The sequence below is a fragment of the Anopheles gambiae genome, chromosome 2, assembly GCF_943734735.2.
Source record: "Anopheles gambiae chromosome 2, idAnoGambNW_F1_1, whole genome shotgun sequence".
Classification (NCBI taxonomy): domain Eukaryota; kingdom Metazoa; phylum Arthropoda; class Insecta; order Diptera; family Culicidae; genus Anopheles; species Anopheles gambiae.
This window is the reverse complement of record NC_064601.1, coordinates 14,411,639-14,422,752: the sequence shown is the minus strand read 5'-3', so window position 1 is coordinate 14,422,752 and position 11,114 is coordinate 14,411,639. Positions and strand designations below refer to the sequence as shown.

General features: G+C 50.2%; 5 protein-coding genes across 5 annotated transcripts; 2 read left to right on the top strand and 3 right to left on the bottom strand.

Moving 5' to 3' along the window:
• Positions 1-305: 305 nt before the first annotated feature.
• On the bottom strand, positions 306-1,666 carry LOC1281048 (retinol-binding protein pinta). The gene is made up of 4 exons (XM_061647324.1): positions 1,337-1,666; positions 909-1,235; positions 734-829; positions 306-659 (listed from the first exon to the last, which is right to left on the bottom strand). Exons 1-4 carry the CDS (start codon positions 1,546-1,548, stop codon positions 461-463), a joined length of 834 nt encoding a protein of 277 aa, XP_061503308.1. The 5' UTR covers positions 1,549-1,666; the 3' UTR covers positions 306-460.
• Positions 1,667-2,374: 708 nt separating this feature from the next.
• Positions 2,375-3,650, top strand: LOC1281049 (abscission/NoCut checkpoint regulator). Its single transcript, XM_320983.3, has 2 exons — positions 2,375-2,516; positions 2,588-3,650. The coding sequence occupies exons 1-2, from the start codon at positions 2,469-2,471 to the stop codon at positions 3,503-3,505; spliced, it is 966 nt and encodes a 321-aa protein (XP_320983.3). The 5' UTR covers positions 2,375-2,468; the 3' UTR covers positions 3,506-3,650.
• Positions 3,551-5,688, bottom strand: LOC1281050 (nucleolar protein 56). Its single transcript, XM_320984.6, has 2 exons — positions 5,493-5,688; positions 3,551-5,411 (listed from the first exon to the last, which is right to left on the bottom strand). Exons 1-2 carry the CDS (start codon positions 5,493-5,495, stop codon positions 3,864-3,866), a joined length of 1,551 nt encoding a protein of 516 aa, XP_320984.5. The 5' UTR covers positions 5,496-5,688; the 3' UTR covers positions 3,551-3,863.
• A 752-nt stretch (positions 5,689-6,440) lies between these two features.
• LOC1281051 (protein FAM50 homolog) lies at positions 6,441-7,858 on the top strand. The gene is made up of 2 exons (XM_320985.3): positions 6,441-7,326; positions 7,396-7,858. The coding sequence occupies exons 1-2, from the start codon at positions 6,627-6,629 to the stop codon at positions 7,770-7,772; spliced, it is 1,077 nt and encodes a 358-aa protein (XP_320985.2). The 5' UTR covers positions 6,441-6,626; the 3' UTR covers positions 7,773-7,858.
• On the bottom strand, positions 7,841-9,111 carry LOC1281052 (26S proteasome non-ATPase regulatory subunit 6). Its single transcript, XM_320986.4, has one exon. It carries the CDS (start codon positions 9,109-9,111, stop codon positions 7,942-7,944), a length of 1,170 nt encoding a protein of 389 aa, XP_320986.2. The 3' UTR covers positions 7,841-7,941.
• Positions 9,112-11,114: the final 2,003 nt, after the last annotated feature.

The following is an 11,114-nucleotide window of genomic DNA, read 5'->3' as shown; positions in this document are numbered from 1 at the left end:
TTGTTTCCATCCAGTGGATTAGGCGAAGAAACGATGAGACAGCGAAAGAAATGTCCCTCTACTCCGTTCATGACCCTGGTCAATGGATGGTGATTTCCGCTGGTTGATTGGCATTGTGTACTGGAAGTCACTCAGGTGTGATAAGCAACACTGCCATCCCCTTCCTTGTTGAAGCGCGGGTGTGTTATCTTGCATGGCATCCCCGAACGGCACACCGATGGTGCGATAATGGCAATCGGGGTTGGATTATCGTCTCGGTGGAACGTCAATCAATCTTTCGTGGCAGGCACAAAAACAACATCTGCTTTAGCTGTGTTCACACTAAAATGTGCTTAAAAAATGTATTCTAAAAGTCATTTAGACACGCTTAACATCTATTCCGCGTAGCCCCGCGGAACCTTATTCCAATAGAATATGATTCATTCAAAGTAGCGCTGCTCATCATCCCTAACCCCTATCCCTATAAGTGGAACACGTTCTCCTCCATTTTGGAGTAGAACGACGCATTGTCCTGTACCATTTGCTTCCAGTGCTCGGAAAGCTCGTAATAGCTCTCCCCGTTACCGCCCAGCTCGAGCGGCAATGTGATCGACTGCTCCAGCGACGAACCCTTGCGCGAGATGGTGACGCGTTCGCGCATCTTCGCGCTCATGAAACTCCTGCAACGGGAACGAACGAAAGGAAATTAGTTGACCGTGTCCCGAGCAAAGCTCCCGGTGCGCAAGCTACCTACCTAAACACGTTCAGCACGATGTTCACGTGCACAGGTACGTTAACGAACTCGAGCAGCTTCGGTTTGCAGGGGTAGTTCTCCCAGCTTTCGACGGATCTGACGGAAATGAGTCATTCGCACGTTCAACCAGTTAGTATCATTTCATTCCCACCTAGCTTCCCCCCACCATACTCACTTTTTAATCATGGACGGCGTTAGCTGCAGTGCGTGGCCAAGCGTGACGCCCTGCATATCGAATATGGCCACCACCCCGTGCACGGAAACCGTCTCGTCCAGGTGCATCAGCAGATCCAGTATCATTTTGTCCACCTTGAACACATCGTCCTGCTTGTGCTTCTCGGGATCGTGTGCGGCGGTGCGGATGACCACCACCTGCCGGTTCAGTGCGTCCTTCTGGTGCAGCGGCAGAAACACCCCAATGTCCAGCAGCTCCTGTATCTCGGGCCGGAACGGATCCCGGTCTTTAAACCATTCCGTGAGTTTCTCTCTGTTGTTTAGAAACCTGCGGGCGGGTGGGAGAGACAAAACAAAAAAAATGCACCAACACGTCACGCTTTATCACACGATTGGCACACCAGAAGGTTCCACGGCGATAATATTTACGTCATTAGCTTCCGCTTGGCTTTGTCCAGGTCGTACTTGGTCGTACGCAGGAAGAACAGTATCAACCGCGAGCCCTCGGGGATGACCAGATCGGGCCGCTCGTCGAGCAGCCACCGCGTCACGGTGGCAATGCTGGTCGTCCGCAGTTCAGCCGTCTCTTCCACACCGTTTCCAACCATCACCACCGGTCCCTGGTCGGTCGTCGTCTTCATGGTTTGAGCTCTTTTTTCCCCCCTCTCCCTTCCTCACCACTTTCCGAAACGGGTCACCTGCAGCTGGTTAGGCGCTCCGTGCTGTACGCTTCATCAAGCGCGAACGCAAGAGGGTTCACTGCGGCAGCGCGCTGTCGGCGTTCTAATCGGCGAGCACGCTGTGTTAAAAACGGTCACGCTGCTGGCCTGCTGGCGCACAGAACGATCTAGGTGTATCGGTGGTAATTTGATAACGCTTCGCCACGGGATGATAACGAACGCTGGAAGTGCGGGAAGTGAGTGTGAGTGGTGCAACAAACCTCAATTAATTATGACAGTGTAAAGTCTCGCGCACACAGGACGGGCGGAGGAGTGTGTTTCCAGTGCAGCACAATGAGTTAATTGTTATCTCACCTCCTTTCCTTCCCTTCTCTCTCCCCTTGCCGGACCGCTGAAAGGTTGTAATGCTCCCGGTCTAGGCGACGACGCTGATCTCCGTCAGTCACGCTGCTTCCCGTGCGACTGTGATTCCATCAGGGCAGCATGTTTTTGTTGCCTGCTTACTACGCAAGTCCCTCACTCATCTCCACCTTCCCCCCTGTTCTCGAATGCAGCGCGGCTCTCTAGTCAGCTGTTTGACGTTTTGTTTACACTGGCGGGCGTAACGGTGTGTGTGCGTGTGTGTCCGTGCGAGCCTACACTGTCAAAACAAAACAAAGCGCTGCTGATCGGCTGCGGAAGGCCGTTTTTTTCTTTCCCTTGAATTAAAACAGTTATTTTTTTAAAGTACGCCAGTGGAAAAGATTGAAAACTGTAAAGGGAACAATACAATTGCAAAATATTGCAGAGAAAAAGGCAACGGCGGAAGAAAATCCCCGGTGAGTCATCGTGCTCCGTTGGTCGCGGTGTGACTCAGCGCTCCCCGCGGAACAGCCACAGGAATGGCCTGCACTATCTGCACCAAATCGTTTGGATTTTTCAACAAAGAGGTAACCCGTATTGCACTTTGATGTGCTGAATGGAAAAAAGTGGAATAAATGCTTTTTCTGTACCGTTCTAGCACGGCTGTCCGGTGTGCAAGTTTTCGTTCTGCTCGGGCTGCCTCAAGTACAAGCTGGTGCGCGATGGCAAGAAGCTGAATGTTTGTTTGCGCTGTTCAGCGCTTGCGACTGTGAGTGTGAAGGAGGCTCCGAAAAGGGAGGCAACAGTTGCCCATCCAACGCCCAACGATGACGCAGTACCGACGCAGAGCTCGAACGTGCCGCCAACTGAACCGGATGGTGATGAGCTAATACGTAGCAAGCTGCAGGCACTGAAGGCAATCGATTTGGGCGAGGAAGACGCACCGAAGGAAGGAGAACCGAGCGATAATACAGATATAGAAAAGCGTTTGGCAGCGTTAAAGGGAGTTGAGTATAAGGATTACAAGGATGCGTCGCATCGGTTCATGGCGCCGGACAATCGGACGGAGGCACAGAAGGTGCAGGACCTGCTGGGCCAGTTCGTGGAGGAAACCAAGCTAATCAGCGTGATGGACGACAAGCGTACCGAGCAGGATGAGGAGATAGCGAAGCGATTGCAAGCATTGAAGCAATTTCCAACAGCAGGTGATGGAACACCAGCGACTGCGAGTGGCAGTTCTAAAGGAACGATACTCCCGGACAGTGACTCGGACGAAGGCCTGACGGATGAGGAGTTGGCACGAAAGTTAGCCCAACGGTATGCCGAGGAGGGTAAGCTGGAGGCGAAACTGAACCTGGAAAGTGAGCTGGAGGAGATTACACCAACGCCGTCTTCGAACGTTGAGGAAGAGCTGCCTTGGTGTACGATCTGCAACGAGGATGCTGTTCTACGGTGTCGAGGATGTGATAACGATCTGTACTGCAGGGCGTGCTACAAAGAGTTCCACTACGACGAAGATCCGCAGGACCATCCGACGGTACCGTTCAAGGGCGGAAAAGGACCAACACGTGTTTAACACGTTTTTGTACGAATTTGCAGAACCAAACGACAGCAGGCTGAATGGGTCTTCTACGGGTAAGTTTATTCCGATACATTATTGTACGAAGACTCTTGTTACATGTTACGAAAAAATAGAAAAAAGTATGCTTTTTGTGGAAAAATAACTGAAATACGTTTAAAGAAGAAAGAGTGTACGAGGACTGAAGCTCCGTACTCTTCCCTGAGAGAGGGCGCCTCCCTAAGCTATGGCGTTAAACTCAACGCTTCCCTATTACTTATCCTGCGAGTGCCCTACAAATGCCTCACACACTACATACACAAACAAACTTATTTTACCTTAATGTCGATTACTTATGTCCGCTCCCTTCCCCTGCTCATGCTTCAACGGCCGATTGCCGGTTTTTGTTTTTCTTTTTTTTCTTCTTCTCACCGTTCGTAACGTTCACCGAATCGTCAAGGACGGCGGAGGTATCAACCTGCATCATCGACTCTTCGGCGTCAGCCCCGTTGGTATCGTCCAGCACCGCCGCCTTCTTCTTCTTCTTCTTGGCCGATCCGTTCAGCGTGGCTTCCCCATTGCCGTTCGTTTCCTCTGCCTTCCGTTTTTTCTTCTTGCCTCCCGTTTCCGCCTGCTTGCTGGCCAGCTGGATCGCTTCCTTCATCACGTCCAGGTTCTTGCGGGGCGTTTCGCCCTGCTCGTAGAACTTGAGCCGCTCCTCGACCTGGCCCTTCAGCGCCTCGCCGAACACGGTCGATGGCGTTTCGGCGAAGCAATCGATACGCGACGCGATCGTACACTTGTTCGCCAGGAAGCGGGAAATGCGCCCCTTGTTCTTTGCGTTCGCTCGGCCGATGAAGGACGAGTTGAACAGCAAGCCGTACTTCGGTGTGTTGGATTTGGTCTTGAGCGCGCGGAACAGGGCCTTCTCGGCGCCGAGAATCTGTACGGTCGAGGCGGGGAACTTGGCCAGATTGGTCAGGCTGCCGGCCTTGGAGATGAGCCGAGCGCCGACCTGGTCGCCGATCAGGGCCTGCAGGTTCGGCGCCACGCTGTTCATCTTCGAGTGGAGATAGTTGGCCAGCTGCTGGCGGTAGTCGGACAGCTTGATCACCCGCTTGGCGAACATCTCGATGTTGATCAGGTCGACCACGGAAATGTCCATGCCCATCGACATCTTGCCGGCGTCCAGCACGGCCTTAGCCTTTTCCGAGTCCATCATCAGCTCCTCCAGCTCCTCGAGCCGGTCGTCCGTGAGCGACTTGCGATCCTTGATAAAGTGCGCCACCTTAGCGAACATGTAGTTGTCCGGCACGATCTTGACCAGCTCCGGGAAGTGGTACGAGTACCACTCGCGGATACGCATCGAGAACGTATTCACGTCCTTGTCGAGCTGGTCGAGCAGCGCGATCGACTGGATGATCATGTTGTCCGACCGGTGCACGTTGAACTTCACCTTGCAGCGCGAGTAGCTGTGGCCCAAGCCCAGCTGGGCCACCGCAGCCGACTGGTCGGTGAAGCCCTTCACCATGCCGGCAAAGTGGAACCGGATGCCGCGCAGTATCTCCGGCACGGCACCAATGTGCGAGCACTGCACCTCGAGCGCTTCGGCAATCGCGGCACCGAGCTTCGCATCGCTGACGCCAAGCGTCACCTGCTTCTTCTTGCTCGACTTCGGCAGCGTGGTGTCGAGGAAGCCTGACAGATCGTCCGGCACGAGACCTTCGGAGATGGCGTTCACGTTGTTCAGCGCAGCGACGGCCGTCTTGAACGGATGGAAGCCCACCAGCTTGACGATCGCGTTGAACCGGGACAGGTCGAGGATCGATGCCTCCACCTGCGGCAACAGCATGCCGATCTCCTCGAATTCCTTCACGCTGAACAGCCCATAGCCAGCCGCGTGCTCGTACAACACATACAGCGCCTATCGTACGGGGATGGTGAAGCAGCGGTGGAGCCAAACATTAGTGTAACGCGCACAAACGATGCAACTACAGTTACTTACCATCCTTTCACCTTTCTACAACCAGTATGAACAAAAACAACAATTATTTTCTTGTTTAATCGTCCAAAGATACAGAATCCATTCCACCTGCGCCAAGCGGGGTGGTCAAAAAAGAAAACAACATGCGGGGTTCACTGTTTGACAGCAACCGGAAGTTTAACTATGGCGCTGTTCGTGCGGCTGACAGCTTTTCGAAGAGACGGGTGCAGGGTTTGAGGGCACTTCTGGTAAATTGTTTAAATTGACCGTTGTCACACGCGGTTTGGAGTGATCATAATTAAGGTCGAAAAATAAAAAGGAATGTTTTGTTCGATCGAAGGATGTATATACTGATGAATGGTATGTATTGCAAATAGGATTATATGGGATAAATTTGAAAATGTAATACATATCTAGGACTGACTGTAGGCGTACCGGTGTGCATGCGGAAAAATCAAAATTTTTTGATTCTGAAAAATGCGGTTGCAAACTGTCACTCGCTGTTGGTGTCGAATTCCATACATTTTCAAAAAACGCACGTACGTCCGCATCAGCAATTACCGCTGCCTAAGTAACTGAAAGCCAAGTTCACTTCACTAGTGGGTACAGGCAGGCCTTGACCGACAACGATTGTTGTGCCAAAGAAGAAGAAAAAGACGACGACGACGAAAGATCTATGAAGCCTTTCCACGTTTCACTGAACTCTGGTGAATCATATTTAAAAAAAAATGGACCAGGTCGTTTTTGATCCTCTGTGAAAACTTTTCAATTTTTATTATTCTGAATGAGTTGATAAAATTCATCTATTTTGTCTTTTAGTTATTCTCCTAGTTTATTTGTCAATAATAGAAATCATAGCTCGGAAAATGTTCAATTTAAAGCAAAATCACAAAAAGGGAAATTCATGAGAAATCCACCTGATCCGAAATGTTTCTCATCCACTGTTTCTCATGTTCGAATTCTCACATCCGCTTCTCACGTACCATAACAGCAGCATGAGTAGAAAGCACCCTTAGCAAAACGTCACTTGATTGTTTACGAAAATTTCTAGAAAAAACAAAGCTGCAAAACCAATTCCTTCTCTCTGCTGTGTGGAAAATTTTGTAAAGCATTTCGTGCATTTCAACTAAACTCAAACTGTTCACCAAATAAGCGATGGCGTACTACAAGGGTGCCGCCTCGGAAGGGGGCCGCGCGGCCCAGCTCATGAAGCGGCGCGAGCTAGCCCAGCAGGAGGTGGAGTTTCGCAAGAAGAAAATCGAGGAGGACCTGAAAGTGAGCAACATCGAGAACAAATTCGCCGCCCATTACGATGCGGTGGAGCAGCAGCTCAAAAGCTCCACCATCGGGTTGGTCACCCTGGACGAGATGAAGGCCAAGCAGGAGGACATTGTGCGGGAGCGGGAGAAAAAGCTGGCCCAAAAGAAGGAGGAAAAGGACAAGGAAAAGCTGAAGGCACTGGAAGCGAAGCTGGCGGAAAAGGATCGCCAGAAGCGACAGATACAGGCACTGTCCTTTGATCCGGACGATGAACCCGATGGGGATGATGCTAATGATGGGGATGAGGGGTCGGGGAAGGAATCGGAAAAGGAGGATGTCAAGGAGGAGCTGACCGTTGTTAAGCGGTCCTGGAAGGAGCAGGTACCGAGCGGGGTGAAGAAGATTCGTAAAAACCCGGACGTCGATACGTCGTTTCTGCCGGACCGGGAGCGTGAAGAGCGGGACAATCGTTTGCGCGAGGAACTGCGCCAGGAATGGGCGATGAAGCAGGCGACACTGAAGGACCAGGAAATCACGATCACGTTCAGTTACTGGGACGGTTCCGGGCATCGTAAATCGGTGGCAATGAAGAAAGGTAGGGACTTACCAAGAGACTTACGAAATCGAATCAAATACTAACAGGCTTCTGTATCCTTATTTGCAGGCAATTCCATTTACCAGTTCCTGCAAAAATGTCTCGAAATGCTGCGGAAGGACTTTAGCGAGCTGAAAACGGTGATGGCGGACCAGCTGATGTACGTGAAGGAGGATTTGATTTTGCCGCACCACTACACGTTCTACGACTTTATCGTGACGAAGGCTCGCGGAAAGAGTGGACCGCTGTTCAACTTCGACGTGTACGACGATATCCGCATGATAAGCGACGCTTCGGTCGAGAAGGAAGACTCCCATGCGGGCAAGGTGCTGCTCCGGTCGTGGTACGAACGTAACAAGCACATCTTTCCCGCTTCCCGCTGGGAACCGTACGATCCGACGAAGGTTTACGACAAGTACACGATTAAGGACAAAAGTAAGAAGTAATTTAAGAGATTTATACCATTATTAGCAGAAAGGTTTTAATGAAAACTATCTCCGAAGTGGCGAAAATGTACGTTTTGGGGACAAAATTCATTAGCTTTATTTTACGCACGTTCCGAAAATACAAAATTAAGCGACCAACCTCAACTCGCAACCCCGGCCCTCCAAAGGCTTAGATGTTGATGACGCGACTGAGCTTCTGCACGCGGTTCAGTAGAATATCACCCTGCTTGATCGTGGCCTGATACTGCCAGTTTTTACTGTCCGGCCGGTTCGTCTCGACGATGCCGCCGACTCGGTCCACCTTGCAGTGCAGTCGGCCGGCGGAAATGAAGCGCGACAGCTCGGCATCGACGTAGTCCACGCTCACGCCGAACGCGTCCGCCATGTACTGCAGCGTCAGCGAGCGGTACGATTCCAGCAGCTGCGTGTACGCCAGAATGCGCATCTCGCGCACGTAGTAGCGGTAGTGCGGATGGAACAGAATGTCGTTGCGCAGCACCGCTTCGACCGACGCCAGATGCTTGAAGAAATCGGCGTACTGGCAGTTGTAGAGCGAGAACAGGTACTCCTTCACGTCGGGCGTTTGGTGCAGCACCTCCTGTATTTCCGCCCCCTTGATGACCTTGTCGCGCAGCTCGTTGCGCGGCAGGCTGATCATCGCCACGTACACGGTGTAGCGCACGAACGTCGCGTACTCCATCAGCTCGTAGCTGGTGAAGGTGCTGACCGTGTCGAGGAAAAAGTGGGCCGCCGCCTTAAAGTCGCGTATCGCAATGCAGTACGCACCCTGGTACACCTTCAGCCGGTTCCGGCGGTCCCAGTCGCCGCCCTCCTCGATCAGATACTTGGCCTTGTCGATGTTGCGCGTGATCAGATCGTGATCGAGATAGAACAGCCCGATGCGGATCTGGTGAAACACGATGTCGAGCCGGTGGCCGAGCGAAACCGTCTTCTCGTACGTCTTGCGGAACGCCGTTATCGCGCCCTCCTTGTCGCCGATCCGGCACAGGTACTCCGATTTGCGCAGGTTCGCCTCCCGCACCTCCATTTCGCCCAGATTCTTCTCCGCGTCCTCGATGGCGGCATCGAGCTGCTCCAGCTTCTTGCGGTTCGTTTCCCGCATCTCGGCCAGCTGCTTCTGGTCGACGGTCCAGCCCAGATCGGTGCACACCTGCTCGTACCAGGGGGCCATATTTTCCGCCTTGATCGCGGCCAGCAGCTTCTCCGACAGCTTCTTGTCGCTGGCAAACTCCGGCAGGCTGAGCAGGAACTTACAGTGCGACAGCTCCAGGTTGGGGTTTTTCTCCAAGCCCTGCTCTTCCAGATTTTCGACCGGCATGATTTTACGGAGTGCTGCGGAAATGGGTTAGTGCGTTAAACCGCTGCGAAGCCTGCACGAAGGTGGCGTAAGTATACTTACATTTCTTTTACGGAGAGAGAATTAAATGAATTTGCGAAAACAATAAACACACGGGCGACGTTCGATCTCAATTTTTGAGACTCATCAAACTAGTGATGGCCCGAATGAGGTTTGACAGGCGAGCGTTGAACAACGAAACGGGCAGGGCTACTGTCATTTGAGCAATCCGGGACGCCATGTTGGATTTGTTTTGAATCGTGACAAGATGAAGGTGGTTTTAACTTCTAGTTATCTATTAATTTAAATTATTGTTTTTTATAAGCTAAAATCTGGGTTTTCTTAATAAATGTTAATTTTTGTGATAATTGTATCACTATAATTTAATCAATTTATTCAAAAGGAATGTTCGACGTTTGCTCGCATTCGACCAAGGTTGGTAGAGCGTGTGCCGAGCAAATCGACATACGATGATGGTTTGAAAAATACGTTACAAATGGTTTTCAGTGATTTTCATCGATTAAGCCATTTTCTGTGTCATTACAATTAGTTTGTTGTTTATGGTTTCAATAAAACGTTTTGGGGTGTTTTATAATATTCAGTAATATTTAAAAAAAAATGTACAATTTCGTTACATTACAGGGTTTCCCACGATATATTGGTTGGTTCCCATCAATTTTTGGTGGATTCCCATATTTTTTTGGTGCGTTCCCACGATTTTTTGGTCGTTTCCCAGAATTTTTTGGTCTAATTGTATTGATATCCAATCGGAAAATACCAATAAATTATAGGATCGAACCAAAAATCTATGGGATACAACCAAAAAATCGTGGGAACGCACCAAAAAATCATGGGAACTGACCAATAAATCGTGGGAAACCCTGTATGTTACGCTTAGTCACGAATCTTAGAAATCACGGTCTTGCTCCTTTGTCTTTTAATTTTTTGCCAGGCTTAAACGTTGAATGTGGCAACTACTCACTTCTGTTAGGACATATTACTTTTTTTCGGTGAAAGTGCCTAACACTATTCTGTATAGCTCCCCACACATTTCTTACAGCGGATCCTCCATTGTTCTATGTCATGAATGATTCTTTCTAGAGTTGATTTTAATAGATGCCCGCCAGTAGTGGTTTTAACGTTTACCAGACTAAGCGGTCTAAAGGTCCCAAGGATTATGTGTACAGCATATAGGTTAGAGACAGGGCACTTACATGATTGTAGCTGGTAGGGCTCCCTCGACACCAAAACTCCGCTGCTGATGCAAGCTGATCCCATCGCACTACCTAATATCCTATCTTGTAAAACAATAATAGCTTTTTATATGAAATTTCAACAATCCTATTAAATGAGTATTTCCTTCGCAAAAAAAGATCATAAAATCCTTGAATAGTAGACCAACGCCAAACCCGCAACTGACGTCACACAGCCCCGGAAACGCAGATCCACCTTAATCCACCCAATAAATTTATACTTATTTTTTAAACGCATTCGTATTGACGTGACAGGTAGAATGAGAAATACCCACCATTAGTATCTTAACTGCGCGATCTGCGATTGGCAATATTGGCATGCAAATCATTTCACACACGCAAACGATCGCAAACGTCTACGTCACACACTGGAGTATGGTTTCGCATCTGCATACGCGTGAGCGTGCTGGAAGCTTTCCTTTTTCTTCTTGTTTCGAGAACATCCTTTTGAAAAATAATACTTGCCTTACCATCTTTGGTGCAAGGGGGTGAGGGGGGGGGGGGGGGGGACGTTATGGGTCCATGGAAGGACAAAGCATTCCGAACGCGAACCGCGGGTACCGCACAACACCCGGACAGCGTTTGAAGGACGAAGCGAAAGCAAAACGGCAACTAATGATGATCAGCAGCAGCACTTCGAACACCGTTCGTCGCCTGTGTGTCATTGGAGTCGTGCAATTTTTGGACACGTTAGAGGACGGTCGCAGAATTCTACTCCCGGCGTCCACCAGC

Coding starts and splice junctions, on each gene's coding strand:
- LOC1281048 (XM_061647324.1), bottom strand. CDS start 1,548: ATGAAGACGACGACCGACCAGGGACCGGTGGTGATGGTTGGAAACGGT. Junction 1,236..1,336: donor GCCAAGCGGAAGCTAATGAC/GTAAATATTATC, acceptor ACCCGCCCGCAG/GTTTCTAAACAACAGAGAGA. Junction 660..733: donor ATCGTGCTGAACGTGTTTAG/GTAGGTAGCTTG, acceptor TTCCCGTTGCAG/GAGTTTCATGAGCGCGAAGA.
- LOC1281049 (XM_320983.3), top strand. CDS start 2,469: ATGGCCTGCACTATCTGCACCAAATCGTTTGGATTTTTCAACAAAGAG. Junction 2,517..2,587: donor TTGGATTTTTCAACAAAGAG/GTAACCCGTATT, acceptor GTACCGTTCTAG/CACGGCTGTCCGGTGTGCAA.
- LOC1281051 (XM_320985.3), top strand. CDS start 6,627: ATGGCGTACTACAAGGGTGCCGCCTCGGAAGGGGGCCGCGCGGCCCAG. Junction 7,327..7,395: donor ATCGGTGGCAATGAAGAAAG/GTAGGGACTTAC, acceptor CCTTATTTGCAG/GCAATTCCATTTACCAGTTC.
- LOC1281052 (XM_320986.4), bottom strand. CDS start 9,111: ATGCCGGTCGAAAATCTGGAAGAGCAGGGCTTGGAGAAAAACCCCAAC.